Raw genomic sequence first — 14,680 nt, 5'->3', positions numbered from 1 at the left:
TTCACTTTTTATTTTGGGAAAACCCCTTTTTCAAACCACATTTTACATGGAAACAGAAAGGAAACAAAAAGAAGGGAGGATTCTTGCGGGGAGGTGGGGTCAGGGACTCCCCACGGGGGTGCAGGGAGATGTTTGTGTCTTGTATAGAATCCTGACACTGTGCAGCCCAACACCCCACCTACTGTGGATACCAAAGCCTGGCTGAGGACAGGGCCTTGTACTGTGGGTCAGCAGTGGCACTGGGACAGGAAACCCGCCTCCTGGCCTCTGGATGCTGAGGCCCCAAACCGCGGAGTCTGGGTGACAGTCTATTTTGGGGCCCAGGCTGTGTTGACTTTTCCTCCCACCCAGTCCATTTCCAAGGGCTGGAGCAGCAGGCACTGAGGAAGTCTTGGCCCTGGGCTATGTTTAGCCAGGGTGGCTGGCCTGGGTGGGGGCAGAGGTTGTCAGGGAGGGTGGGGGGTGTGCCATGAGTCAGGGGGATGCCACTCCCTGAGGGGCACTCAGAGGTTCTAGAGACCTGGCAGAGGGGAACTGTGCCCCCAGACACGCCTCTCACAGGCCTGGGGCTCCCCCAGGAGTCCTCAGCTGGCCCCATGTCCCACCTCCCACTTCCAGTTATACCATCAACACGCTGGGTGACACGAAAAGGTCCCTCCCCACTCTGGGGCCCCTGTATCCCCCTCTGTAAAGTGGGTCAGCAATCCCACACTGTTTTCTTGGCATCACAAGAAGGAGCCAACATCCATGGGAACTCTTTGTAAACCACAGTATGTTCAGGTGAACTCCCACCGTGGCCTAGTTAAATATCCATTCGAAAGTACACACATCTTTTGGGAAATACACATGCATATAAAGCCATCTGGAAGGCTGGATACCAAACTGTTAACAGTGGTTCTGTATGACAGGTGGGTTCCCAACAATTTTGATTTTCTCCTTTGGGTTTATCTGGATTCTCTACATTTACTCCAATAGTTTCCTTCTGCAAAAGCAAAGTTTTAAAACCGGAAGGTCTTCACAGCTTAGGTTTCTCAACATCCTTCCTCAAGCTGCAACTCTTTCCAACCTTCAAGCCAAAGTCTTCCAGCTCAGAAGTCTTTGCCTGGGGCACCAGTAATATCTCCAGATCTGGGCCTTCCAAGGGAGTCAGCAGAAAAAAAATATATAATAATTTCACAGATGAGGAGACAGGGACAGCCACTTGCTTAAGGCCACACAGCAGGGAGTAGCATCACTGGGCCTTGGACCAGCTCCCAAAGCCTGAGCTCACTGTTTCTCTGTTTCTTACTGACCATGTGTTCATTTAGAAATAATAGGGAAAGGTTATTTAAAAGTGGAAGCAAACATTTTGTAAAACTATAAAATTTTAACTATATAACAATTTATAACAAGATGGGGTGTGGTGGTTCATGCCTGTAATCCCAGCACTTTGGGAGGCTGAGGCGGGTGGATTGCTTGAGGTCAGGAGTTCAAGACCAGCCTGGCCAACATGATGAAACCCCATGTCTCTACTAAAAATACAAAAATTAGCTGGGCGTGGTGGTGCACACCTGTAGCCCCAGCTACTCGGGAGGCTGAGGCAGGAGAATCGCTTGAGCTGGGAGGCAGAGGTTGCAGTGAGCTGAGATCTCACCACTGCACTTCAGCCTGGGGGACAGAGAGAGATTCCGTCTCAAAAAAAAAAAAAAAAAAAAGAGATATCAAATAATCAACATAAAGTATATAATTATAAATCTATAGATTTTAATTGTAATAAACACAAAGTAATATTTTAAATATATTTAAAACAAAATTTTATTTTAAGAGTAACAGTTTACCAAGTAATCCCCTGCCACCAGCCCACACTCCAACTACTTCTATTGGAGTCCCTGGATCCCAGTCCTGGGAGACTCCCCCTCTCCAGCAGCCTAGCCACCCCCTTACCCACTGCAGATACACGGAAGAGCCTCACCTCGATCCATCTGCCATTGTTCTCTGTAAAGAGGACACAGAAGGGGTCAGACTTGGAGGTAACATCCCGGTCCAGTAGGTTCTGGCCACTCACCGACAGCTCCACCTTGCACACGCAATACTGGGGACCCATGGGGGCTGCCCCCGCTGCTGGGGCACCCCCACTGGGTATGTGGGCCATGGGAGCCGGTGGCGGTGGCAGGAGTTCCTGGCAGTCTAGGAGAACAGGAGTGAGGGTCAGAAAGTGGACAGACACCTGCTATGCTGCCCCACCATAGAGAGGCATTACCACTTGGCCTTTAAGAGGTGAATGGAGAGATGGAAGGCAAATTGAGGCGGGTTGTCAAATAACATGGGCAAAGGTTTGGAGAAAGAAGAATGCAAGGAAATGCATGAAAAGGGAGTCTGAGCTAAGCGCAGTGGCTCACACCTATAATCTCAGCACTTGGGGAGGTCAGGTGTCTGGAAACCTGGAGTTCAAGACCAGCCTGACAACAAGGGGGATCATGTCTCTGCATAAAATAATAAAAAATCAGCCAGACATGGTGGCGCGTGCCTGTGGTACCAGCTACTTGGGAGGCTGAGGCAGGAGGATTGCTTGAGACTAGGAGTTCAAGGTTGCAGTGAGCTGTGATTGCACGTTACTGCACTCCAGCCTGGGTGACAGAATAAAACCATCTAAAAAAAATAAGAAAGAAAGAAAGAAAGAGAGAGAGAAGGAGAGAGAGAGAGAAAAGAAAAAAGAGTCTGTGTCTCTGGTAGATGTGTTAAATTTGTCTTTGAAGTTTTTCTCTGCTGTGGTCAGTCTTCACCTGTAAGGATGCACAGCTCCTTGTGTGTTGCCCCTATCACATGAGCAACAAATCACAGTGGACATGGGTGTCTCAGATACTCGTTGTGCCAGGAAAACCTGGGCTTCTCCTGAGCAACTAACATGTTGTCATGTGCCTTGTGGCCACAGTAGAGCTGACAACTGCTCAGACTTCTCTCATTACTTTGACCACTAGGAAGCTCACTTCTGGGACCATCAGAGGCGTTTAAACCAGAGCAAATCCATCTTGAATGGGAGCTGGGTAAAATAAGGCTGAAACCTACTGGGCTGCATTCCTAGATGATTAGGCATTCTGGGTCACAGGATGAGATAGGAGGTCAGCACAAGATACAGGTCATAAAGACATTGCTGATAAAACAGGCAGCAGGAAAGAAGCCAGCACCAAAACCAAGACGGCCACAGAGTGACCTCTGGTCGTCCTCACTGCTACACTTCCACCAGCGCCATGACAGTTTACAAATGCTATGGCAACATCAGGAAGTTACCCTATATGGTCTAAAAAGGAGAGGCATGAATAATCTGCCACTCGTTTAGCGTATCATCAAGAAATAACCATAAACATGGGCAACCAGCAGCCCTTGGGGCTGCTCTATGGAGTAGCGATTCTTTTATTCCTTTACTTTTTTTTTGAGACGGAGTCTGGCTCTGTCACCCAGTCTGAAGTGCAGTGGCATGATGTTGGCTCACTTCAACCTCCGCCTCCTGGGTTCAAGCAATTCTTCTGCCTCAGCCTCCCGAGTAGCTGGGACTACAGGCACCTGCGACCACGCAAGGGTAATTTTTGTATTTTTAGTAGAGACGAGGTTTCACCACGTTGACCAGGCTGGTCTCAAACTCCCAACCTCAGGTGATCCACCCGCCTGGGTCTCCCGAAGTGCTGGGATTACAGGCATGAGCCACCGCGCCTGGCTATTCCTTTACTTTTTTAATAAACTTGCTTTCACTTTATGGACTCGCCCTGAATTCCTTCTTGCACAAGATCCAAGAACCTTCTCTTGGGGTCTGGATCGGGACCCCTTTCCTGTAACAGTAACATTAAAAAGTCACCCTTATTCATTGTCCACCCTGTATCTCCAGTTCGTACACAGTGACTGGTGCACAGGAAGTATCCAGTATATATTTGCTGAATGAAAAAAGGATGAGTGTATAAATGAATGAATGGACAAACCCTCCATATGCCTCAGATCCTGCCAGCATTGGTCCTTATCTTCAACATACAATTCACCCTTTCACTCATACACAATTTCCCAAAATTCTGTGCCCTGGGCCTCAGGTATCCTCCTCCTGTCAAGATTAATTACTGACATGTGATCACTCGAAGGAGTTCTGTTCTCCTTTGAGTACAAGGTATTAGTGAGAGTGGAGCAAAGGGGTGGAGGGGACCTAGGTCACACCCATCACAGGCCCAGCAGACAAGTCCTCTGGGTCTCTCTGGCTCAGTGTCCCATCTGCCCATGAGACATCAGGACACAGCCCTCTGAGTCTCCTATGGGTCACGTCTTATTTCCACTGGCACGTGTACATTTAACACTGGCCCCGTCATCCCAGTGGTTGAACCTAGCCCCTAAACACTTACCCGACAATGGCCAGGTTCCAACTCCCTGAGTAATACTTTGTCCTCTTGAGGCTAAGTGGTTTACTGACCCTGCACTTCTCCAGTGGAGGGAGGTAAGTGGACACAAATCCAAGTCACTGCACTTGTGAGCACTAATTGAGCATGTCACCTGCACAATGTCGCTAATCTTCATTCAGTCTTACGAGGCAAGTATAGTAATATCACCCTTATTTTCCAGAGGAGGAAACTGAGGCTTTCATTCACTCTAGAGGGTGTACTGAGCATCTATTAGGTCCCAAGAACTGTCCCAGTGCTGGGAATGCTACAGTAAGAAGACTGCTCTTGGCCGGGCATGGTGGGTTCACGCCTGTAATCCCAGCACTTTGGGAGGCGCAGGCAGGTAGATCACTTGAGGTCAGGAGTTCAAGACCAGCCTGGCCAACATGGTGAAACCCCGTCTCTACTAAAAGTACAAAAAATAGCCAGCATGGTGGCGTGCACCTGTAGTCCCAGCTACTTGGGAGGCTGAGGCAGGAGAATCGCTTGAACCTGGGAGGTGGAGGTTGTAGTGAGCTGAGATGGCGCCACCGCACTCCAGCCTAGGCAACAGAGCAAGACATTGTCTCAAAAAAAAAAAAAAAAAAAAAAAAAAAAAAAAAAAAAAAAGACTGCTCTGTCTTAGCCCCTACAGGGCTCACAGTCCAGTCTGGCAGGAACACAGTGAGGGAGCAGGGAGAGCGGCCAGGAACTGCAGGAGCTGTGGGCTCTGATAGGGTGTCTGAGTTTCATTCTGAGAGTGATGGGAAGTCTTAGAAGCAGAGAAATGACATGATCTGATTTGTGTTTTTAAAAGCTTACTCGGCCCCTTGTGGGGAGAAGGGGTTGTCAAGCTAAGGAGAGGTAGCAGAGAGACTAGCGAGGAGGCAGCTGCTGCCCTCTAGGCAGGAAGGAGTGGCAGGAAGGATCAAGCCTCCATCACTATGCTGGGTCCACTCCTCCTCCCTTTCACCCACGCCCCGGGGCAACTCTGGAGCGCCAGCCTCTTGCTGGGCAGGTGCAGTCCCCTGCAAGCCCCGGTCTGCAGGAGGTCAGGGTGAGAGTGGGGCTGGCAGCGGAGACCTCCCAGCTTCCCCTCCAGATCCAGTGCTCCCCGGACATGCCTGGCAGGGGAAAAATCTGGACAATGATGAAGCTGGTCCTCAGCCCCCTCCCTCCCAGCCTTTGTTCCTAGAACCTTGTTATAATCACACAAGCTCAGAGCGTCAGGACAGCACTACAATTTGCCTGCAGGATTTATTCTTGTCGTGTAAAAATCAGTTTCCACTGGAGGAGCTGGTGAACTGCGTTCACTCTTACTGTGTGCAACTGGGCAGTTGTGCCAAGTGGGGGTGGGTGGGGAAGGGGGCAGACAGGGATGTCCAAAACCTTGCTGTGTGGCTGAGAGCGCCTGCCTATGCCTGCAGGACAATCGCTCCCATTTTAGAGATGAGGAAACTGAGGCCTAGAGAGTAAAAGTCACTTGCTTGAGGTTACAGGGCCAGGAAAAGGCAGAGACAGAGCGTGAATCAGGTCTCCAGACTCCCAGCCAATGCTTGGCCTTTTGCCAGGGTGGGGAGATTGCTGAACATTGTGGGACCAAGGCAGGGACAGCCAGGACATCAGCCAGGCCAGGGGAGCCTGAGGCTAAGCGGGCAGGTTGTGATCAGGGCTGGGGAAGCCAAGGGCATTCTCCCATTTGAACACACACCCAGGATGGGCCCCAGAGTATCCAAGGTCACCAGTTCCTCTGGGTCACCCTGTCCACACTCCTGCATCTCCCACCATGGCTGGCGAGGTAGATTCTAGCTCACCTACCCCTTCCCCACTTCACAGGCCCCCTCTGTGACATGTTAGATGCCACCTAGGCCACCATCCCCTGCTGCCAAATCAGACACTTCTATTCTCATCCTGAGGGTGTCAGGCACACACGCCCAGATTCACGTGCTTCCTTGTCCATTTACACGTGTGTGGTCACATATACACACATACACACACATACACATATGCACCCAGACTGACAAATATAATGACAGATGCTCATATGAACACTCTGGGGTCACCTCATTCTATCCCCCTCACTACCCTACCCCCAGCCCCCTGCCTCGTCCAAGCCCCATTATCTTGCCTTGGTTACTACACCAGCCTCCTGCCCTTCCCTCCCTCCCGCCTGACTGAGGGCGTGGGCAGGAGGGACAGGTCACGGGGGTAGGGGGCGGTAGCTGGGCCAGGAGCCCCCAGTTCACTGCAACTCCACCTGGATCAACTCAGGCCCTGGCTAGAGCGAGCGATGGGTGGGTGGAAAGGGAACTCCTCCCCCAGCCAGTGGCAGGCCCTCCCATCTCTAACTCACCCTCCGGCTGGAAGCTTCTGGATACCCGAAACGGGGAGCACATGATGTCTGGAGTTGGGGCAGGCGAGGGGAAGAGTGGGTCCCTCTGCGCCAGCCCAGCAGCAGCCAGGCGTACTGGACCCTGAGGCCTGACGCAATGGAAAAAGAAACTACAGCTTAGGCTGGGCCGGGGGCCCCCTCCCCTCCTACCCCAGCAGGAGGGCAGGCAGGCAAGGTGTCATTAAGGGAGGGCTGGGCCTGCCATGCGCATCTGGGCACGATGGAAACACCCCTGGGGCAGCCCCCACCCCATAGGTAATTTGAGGTTTCAGGCTGGGGGATGGGATGGGGAGCCAGGGCCTACTTAAAGCATGGTCCTGACTCCTGGCACAGATGGACACAGCCCTTCTGGGGTCACCAAATCCCCCAGGCAAGGAGCTTGCAGAGGGCTTTATGAAACTAGTGGTCCCTTTTACAGACGGGTCAACTGAGGCAAAGAGAGGACAGGGCTTGGGAATTCCCAGGCACTGATTCATTGGTTCATTCAATAAATACTCCCTGAGCACCCTGGGGCTATGCAGTTAATAAAACACACAGGAGCCGGTGGTGGCTCACACCTGTAATCTCAGCGCTTTGGGAGGCTGAGGTGGGAAAATGGCTTGGGCCCAGGAGTTTGAGGCTGCAGTGAGCTGTGATTGTGCCACTGCACTCCAACCCGGGCGACAGAGCAAAACGCTGTCTTCAAAGAAAAGAAAAATGGACACATAGGGTTCAGCCTCCACAGGGTCCACTGACCCCAGAAAAAAGGCATCTTGCCCTTAGGCAGAAGGACAGGCTTGGACACTGGTGCTGAGCCACAGGCCTAGAACATCATGGTTTTAGCCAGAAAACTAGGAATTCATCGTCCTTAATCCCCTTTTATCTTCACCTCCTATATGCCACCAGTGCTGCTGATTTCACGTTCAAGCTGCATTCAGCATCCATCCTCTCCCCACTTCCACTATGTCAGCCCAGCCAGGCTCCCATCATCTCATGCCCAGACACACCCTGACCCATAACAGGTCTCTCTGATGCAAGCTCAGCTGCGCTCTCTTTTCCACACCGGAGCCAGAGGGAGTCTTTAAACCTAGAAGTCAGATGCCACCATGGCTCTACCTGAAAATCTTCCTGTGACCTCCTCATCCAGGTCACACAAACCCCAAATCGTGCCCAGGATGACAGGACCCTGCCTGACCTGTCTCTACTTCCTGCCACCCTCCCCCTCACTCGCTTCCTTTGCCCCAGCTGCACTGGCTTCCCTTTGTTGTCAGCCTCTCTCCTGCCTCAGGGCCTTAGCACTTGCTGTTCCTTTTTCTAGGAATGCCTTTCTTCACAGGAAAGGTCTTACTTGTCAGCTTAATATCACATCCTCAGAGGCCTTCCCTGATCACCCAGGCTGACGTAATCCGTCTCCACTCCATGCTGCTTCCTTCATAGATCGCTGCAATGTACAAGCATTTTACATATTTGTCTATGTGCCTGTGTCTGTTTGTCTGCCCTGTCCCTCAGGAAGACATCGTCACTGTTTCCCCAGCACCTACACCTAATCAATGAGGGAGGTGGGGGCTCGCCAGGCAGACTCCATCAGCAGCAGCCCCAGAGCAACCATAGCCACCTCCCCGTGCACACATCACTTGAGAGAATCACAGGCGGCTTCTCAAACCCTGGGCTCTGAGATGCCAGCAAGAGAGGGACTGTGTCCTACTTCACAGGGGTAGAAACTGAGGCCCAACAAGAGGCAGTGGTTTTTTGAAGCCAGGGAAGGATGGTGACCAGGCTCAGAGCCAAGGCTGCGGTCACTCCATCCTTCCCACCTTGGCTCTGCCATTTAACTGCTGTGTGACCTCTGGCAAGTTCCTTCAACTCCCTATGTCTCAGTTTCTCCCTCTGTAAAATGGGGACAAGAGTGCCTCCCAGCTGGGCGTGGAGGCTCACACCTGTAATCCCAGCACTTTGGGAGGCCGAGGCAGGCAGGATCACCTGAGGTCAGGAGTTCGAGACCAGCCTGGCCAACATGGTGAAACCCCATCTCTACTAAAAATACAAAAATTAGCCGGGCATGGTAGCACGTGCCTGTGATCCCAGCTACTCGGGAAGCTGAGGCAGGAGAATTGCTTGAACCCGGGAGGCGGAGGTTGCAATGAGCCAAGATCGCACCATTGCACTCCAGCCTGGGCAACACAGCAAGACCCCATCTCAAAACAAAAACAAAAAACAACAACCAAAAAAGAGTTTCCTAGGTGTTGTGAGGATTCAGTGAGGTAAAGCACTTAGAACAGTAATAGGTAGCTTTTGCTATGATCAGTGATTCCTAATGGCTGTGAGGAGAAAGTAGCCCTGGCCCCACCACGATGCCGAACCTGGGAAGCAGCTGTGGTGTAAAGGAGCTCGCTGTGGGGGAGGAGCTGGGTGGGGGAGCCTCTAATTTAGAAATGGGCGGAGAGGAGGGGACAGCGAGAGAGGCAGGCAAGGGAAGCAGATGGCCCAGGAGGAGGCCTGGGAACCCCGAAGGGGAGGAGAGCTGCTGGATGGTGAAGGGCAGGCCTGAGGTGGCCAGGGAGGCAACCCCATTCCAGAGGCTGGTGGAGACGAGGAGCTGGGACCACAGTGGGATGTCCTTTTGTAAATTCCAGCGAGGGCACTGTGTGCTGTCAGTAAAGCACGTGCAACTTGATGTGTAGAAAAGGAAAAAGCAGCCCAGGCGTGGCGGCCCATGTTTACAATCCTAACCCTTTGGGAGGCTGAAGCGGGAAGACTGCTTGAGGCCAGGAGTCTGAGGCCAGCCTGGGGCAACACAGTGAGATCCTGTCTCTACAAAAATAAAAAATAAAAAAATTAGCCAGGTATGGCGGTGCATACCTGTAGCTACTAGGGGAGCCTGAGGCAGGAAAATTACTTGAGCCTGCAAGGTCAAGGCTGCAGTGAGCTGTGACTGTGCCACTGCCCTCAAACCTGGGTGACAGAGTGAGATCCTGTCTCTAAAAACAAAAAAAGAAAGAAAGAAAAAAATAAATTATCTGTTTTGCTGGTGGCAGTAACAAAGAAAGCGGCGCAGATGCCTGGTCGCGGTCAGTGCCAGGCAGTAGTTAGGAACCTATTCTGTAGGGTCTGAATCCCCAGCAATTCTTAATGTCTGGAGAGGGGAAAGTAGATAAAAAATTTCAGGGATGTGTAAAGTTAACAGTTTACATAAAGGTGACAAGAGGTTAAAACTGATTGAGAGGGCCGGGCATGGTGGCTCACACTTGTAATCCCAGAACTTGGGGAGGCTGAGACAGGCAGATCATCTGAAGTCGGGAGCTCAAGACTAGCCTGGTCAACAAGGTGAAACCCCATCTCTACTAAAAATACAAAAATTAGCCAGGCATGGTGGTAGGTGCCTGTAATCCCAGCTACTTGGGAGGCTGAGGCAAGAGAATCGCTTGAACCCGGGAAGTGGAGGTTGCAATGAACTGAGATCGTGCCACTGCACTCCAGCCTGGGCAAACAATGAGACCCTCTCTCAAAAAATAAATAAATAAATAAATAAATAAATAAATAAAAACAAAAAACTGATTGAGAAACATGGCTCTCGGTTCTCCCTCCAGGCTGGTGGACACAGTACAGGAAAGCTCAGAGAGACCCGGTAGTGATGGGGAACTAGGGAGTGAATTGTGGGCTTGGAAACACAACCTTCAAGGTCTTCGAGGTGGGGCCCACTCCTGGGTGCTGAGGTGGGGCCCACTCCTGGGTGCTGTGGCTTCTGGGACCCTCAGGGCCTCTGAGGCCTTCTGCACCCAGCAAATCCTGTCAGTGGGGTCTCATCTCTGACAGCAGAGGCTCCTGAGGTGGCTCAGAGCTGTTACCACGTGTGGTTTCCAGACGGGTCACCTACGCATCTCCCTGGAGCTTGCTAGAAATGCAGCACCCAGTGGGCGCGGTGGCTCACACCTATCATCCCCATACTTTGGGAGGCTGAGGCGTGTGGAACTCGAGCTCAGGAATTCGAGCCCAGTTGGGCAACATAGTGAGACCCTGTCTCTACAAAAAATGGCAAAAAAAAAAAAAAAAAAAAAAAAAAAGCTGAGCATGGTGGCACTTGTCTGTAGTCCCAGGTACGTGGGGGGCTGAGATAGGGGGAAACACCTAAGCCCGGGAAGTCAAGGCTGCAGTGAGCCATGACCGTGCCACTGCACTCCAGGATGGCAACAGAGCAAGACTCTGTCTCAAAAAAAAAAAAAAAAAAAAAAGAAAGAAAAGAAATGTAGCATCCTGGGCCCACCCAGACCTGCTCTAGCAGAAGGCCTAGAGCGGCCCGTAGGCCTGTGTTTTAACACGCTCTCCTGGTGGTTCTGATGTGGGCTAAGTACACACAAATCACAGGTTAGCTGAGTACATGGGGCATCTTGTTCAAATACAGATTGTCATTCAGCAGGTCTGGGGAGGGGCCTAAAATTCTGTGTTTCTAACAAGCTACAGGTGATGCTAGGGCTGCTCCCCCTGGAACCACACTTTGAGGCACGAGGCCACAGATCAGAAGATGCAATGCGGCCACCCCATGACTGACCACACCCCAGGGATGGCTCTAGCATAGCTGGATTTGGCATAATGAGGCAGGTGTCACACTTGGTCTCCATATAAGCCCTGCTGGCTTCACACACTGAGCTCCCAGCCAGGTCTCTGTAGACCCCTGAGTTTGCAACCTCTAGTCTGGATGGGAATGCTCTGTTAACCAGAACCCTTAGCTAACCATACACCCATTCCCTATGGGCCCTGATGGCTGCTAAGTTTACGGAACTTCTGGGGGATTGGAACACATCTTGAATGAATCCAGGTCTAAATTGCCTCCTTCGTCCCATTTCCCAGATGAGAAGATCCAGGAAGACAAATGACAACCATATTAGTCAAGGTTTTCTGGAGAAACAGAACCAATAGGATATCTATCTATGCAGAGAGAGAAATGGATTTTAAAGAATTAGCTCATGCGATTGTGGGGGCTGGAAAGTCAAAAATCTGTAGGGCAAGCCAGAAGGCTGGAAACCCAAGCAGGGTTTCTATGTTGCAGTTTTGGGGCTGAATTCAGTCTTTGGAGAAACCTTAGTCTTTGCCCTGAAGGCCTTTGATCAATTGGATGAGGGCCACACATAATGGAGGGTAAGCTGCAGGACTCAAAAATCTACCGATTTAATGTTAATTGCACCTAAAAATACCTTTATTTGACCAAACAACTGGTCACCAAAGCCTTGCCAAGTTGACACATAAAATTAACCATCATAGCAATCTTTAGTTCCTAGGAGATCTGTCATGGGGCAGGAAAACAGGGTGTTAGTGCAGGAGCTCTGGGCTAGCCCTTCTTAAGTGTGGGAGCTCAGAGAGCCCACCCCCACCCTGTCAGCTGCAAGAGAAAGGTGAAGGTGGGTGTGGCCATGCTGATGGAGAGATAACCATAATAAAATGAGAATAATAATGCCTGCCCCGGGTCCTTGAAATTCTGCAGCTTCACAACATCCCCAAATGGGGTGTTATCATCAGCACTCTCATTCTCCAGGTGAGTAAACTGAGGCTTGGAGGTTGAATCCCTTACCCACATGGTTCTGGTCCTCTGGCTCCTAGCCCAATACCACTCTCGCTATTGGGCCTCCACTAATGTGACTCTGGACAAGTCGTTGGTCTTTCTGTGTCTCAGTTTAGTTTTTTCATCCAACACATGGAAATTACAAAATGCTTGACACACTGCAGGTACTGACTCAAAATGAGAAAAACCTCTCCATGGCTCCCGGCTGTTCTCGGGACAACATCCAGGTTCCCTGATGAGGCTCTCAAAGTCCTCTCCCTCACACCTTTGGCTCTAGCTCTGCTGTTTGCCACACAGAGTTGCAGCAAGTATTTTTCATGCCTCCCTAATTCTGCATATGCTGTTCCATCTGCCTGGAATGCCCTTCCCCCTTCTTCACTTAGTGATTTCTTTCTTCAAACTCAGCTCAGTAAAACCAAATGCAGCCGGGCAGGGTGACTCACGCCTGTAATCCCAGCACTTTCAGAGGCTGAGGTGGGCCGATCACTTGAGGTCAGGAGTTCGAGACCAGCCCGGCCAACATGGTGAAACCCTGTCCCCACTGAAAACACAAAAACTAGGCAGGGCGTGGTGGCTCACGCCTGCAATCCCAGCACTTTGGGAGGCCAAGGCAGGTGGATCACAAGGTCAAGAGATCGAGACCATCCTGGCTAACATGGTGAAACCCCATCTCTACAAAAAATACAAAAATTAGCTGGGCGAGCGCCTGTAGTCCCAGTTATTTGGGAGGTTGAGGCAGGAGAATCACTTGAACCCAGGAGGCAGAGGTTGCAGTGAGCTGAGATCATGCCACTGCACTCCAGCCTGGCGACAGAGCAAGACTCCGTCTCAAAAAAAAAAAAAAAAAAATCAAAAATTAGCCGGGCATAGTGGCGGCCGGTGCCTGTAATCCCAGCTACTCAGTAGGCTAAGGCAGGAGAATCACTTGAATGGGGGTGGGGTGTGGAGGTTGCAGTGAGCCAAGATTGCACCACTGCACTCCAGCCAGGGCGACAGAGTGAAACTCCGTCTTAAAAAAACATGCACTATGCACCCACCCTCACCCCCAGGACGGCCAAAATTTTAAAAAGCTGACAATACCACATGTTGGCAATAATGCGGAGCGAGCAGAACACTCACAGGTTGCCAGAGGGAGTGGAAATTGGTGCAACCACTTAGGAGAAACATTAGTGCCCAATAAAAACACTCACATGTGTTCACCCAAAGATAGACACAGGAATGTTCATGGCAGTGCTAATCCGAATAATCCCAATTGGAATGCCCCACCCAAACCCCCATCATTGGAAGAAGGGAGACATAACTGGTAAATGAACACACAGCGGACCACACACAGCCTGCTTGAAGGAAGAACACGGGTAGCAATAACATGGATAGGTCTCACACGTGCTGTGTGAAGGGGGCCAGACAGAAAGGAGTATGTCATCCTATATGAATTCACTTAGGTGACCTTAAACATGGACAAAACAAACCTACGCTGCTGGAAGTCAGGATAGTGGCAGGACAGGTGGACAGGTGTTACTGACCAGAAGGGGACACCGGGGGCTTTGGTGCTGATCGTGTCTGTTTCTGATCTGGGTTCTGGTGACCCAGATGGGTCGGTTTGTGAACAGTCATTGACTGGTCCATGTAGAATGTCTGCTCTATTTCGTTTGTTACACTTCAATATGGTTAAAAGAAAAAACAAAAACAAAAAACAAAAAACGAACAATCCAGGGACTCCTCTACAAAGCCCTTCCGGATTCCCTGCTCCTTGAGAGGGAATCACTTACAATACCAGTATACTGTAACCATTGACTTAGAAGCATCGCCCTCACTGGAGCTGAAAGATGGAACCAAACCCTATTTTCATCTCATTGTTCCCAGCACCGAGAGGCACAGAATGGAAGCTCGACACAAGTTTGTTGAAAGTGAGGAAGAATGGGCGGGCACAGTGGCTCACGCCTGTAATCCCAGCACTTTGAGGGGCTGAGGCGGGCAGATCATGAGGTCAGGAGATCAAGACCATCTTGGCTAACACGGTGAAACCCCGCCTCTACTAAAAATACAAAAAAAAAAAAAAAAAAAAAAATTAGCTGGGCGTGGTGGCAGTCACCTGTAGTCCCAGCTACTCGGGAGGCTGAAGCAGGAGAATGGCATGAACCCGGGAGACAGAGTTTGCAGTGAGCTGAGATTGCGCCACCACACTCCAGACTGGGTGACAGAGCAAGACGCTGTCTCAAATAAATAAATAAATAATAAAAAATAAAAAAAACAAAGTGAGGAAGAGTGAAAAGGTGAGAGGAAGAGGAACCATGACATCTTGGAATTGTAGAGGACCGGGACTACAGGTTCACAGAATTCCAGAATTTGGGAATTCTAGGATTTCAGAGTCACAAGTTCTTT

General features: G+C 50.7%; 1 protein-coding gene across 2 annotated transcripts in view; it reads right to left on the bottom strand.

Moving 5' to 3' along the window:
* Window positions 1–14,680, bottom strand: part of LOC105494037 (copine 2) — a 56,258-nt gene that overhangs the window by 35,560 nt on the left and 6,018 nt on the right. For both annotated transcript variants that reach the window (XM_011762124.3, XM_071084593.1), the window contains exon 2: window positions 1,952–2,166. In XM_011762124.3, coding sequence (XP_011760426.1) covers window positions 1,952–2,131 — 180 coding nt within the window. In that variant the 5' untranslated portion in view covers window positions 2,132–2,166. The remainder of the gene's footprint in view (window positions 1–1,951; window positions 2,167–14,680) is intronic.

The sequence above is a fragment of the Macaca nemestrina genome, chromosome 18, assembly GCF_043159975.1.
Source record: "Macaca nemestrina isolate mMacNem1 chromosome 18, mMacNem.hap1, whole genome shotgun sequence".
NCBI classification, from domain to species: domain Eukaryota; kingdom Metazoa; phylum Chordata; class Mammalia; order Primates; family Cercopithecidae; genus Macaca; species Macaca nemestrina.
This window is presented reverse-complemented; position numbering and strand designations above follow the sequence as displayed.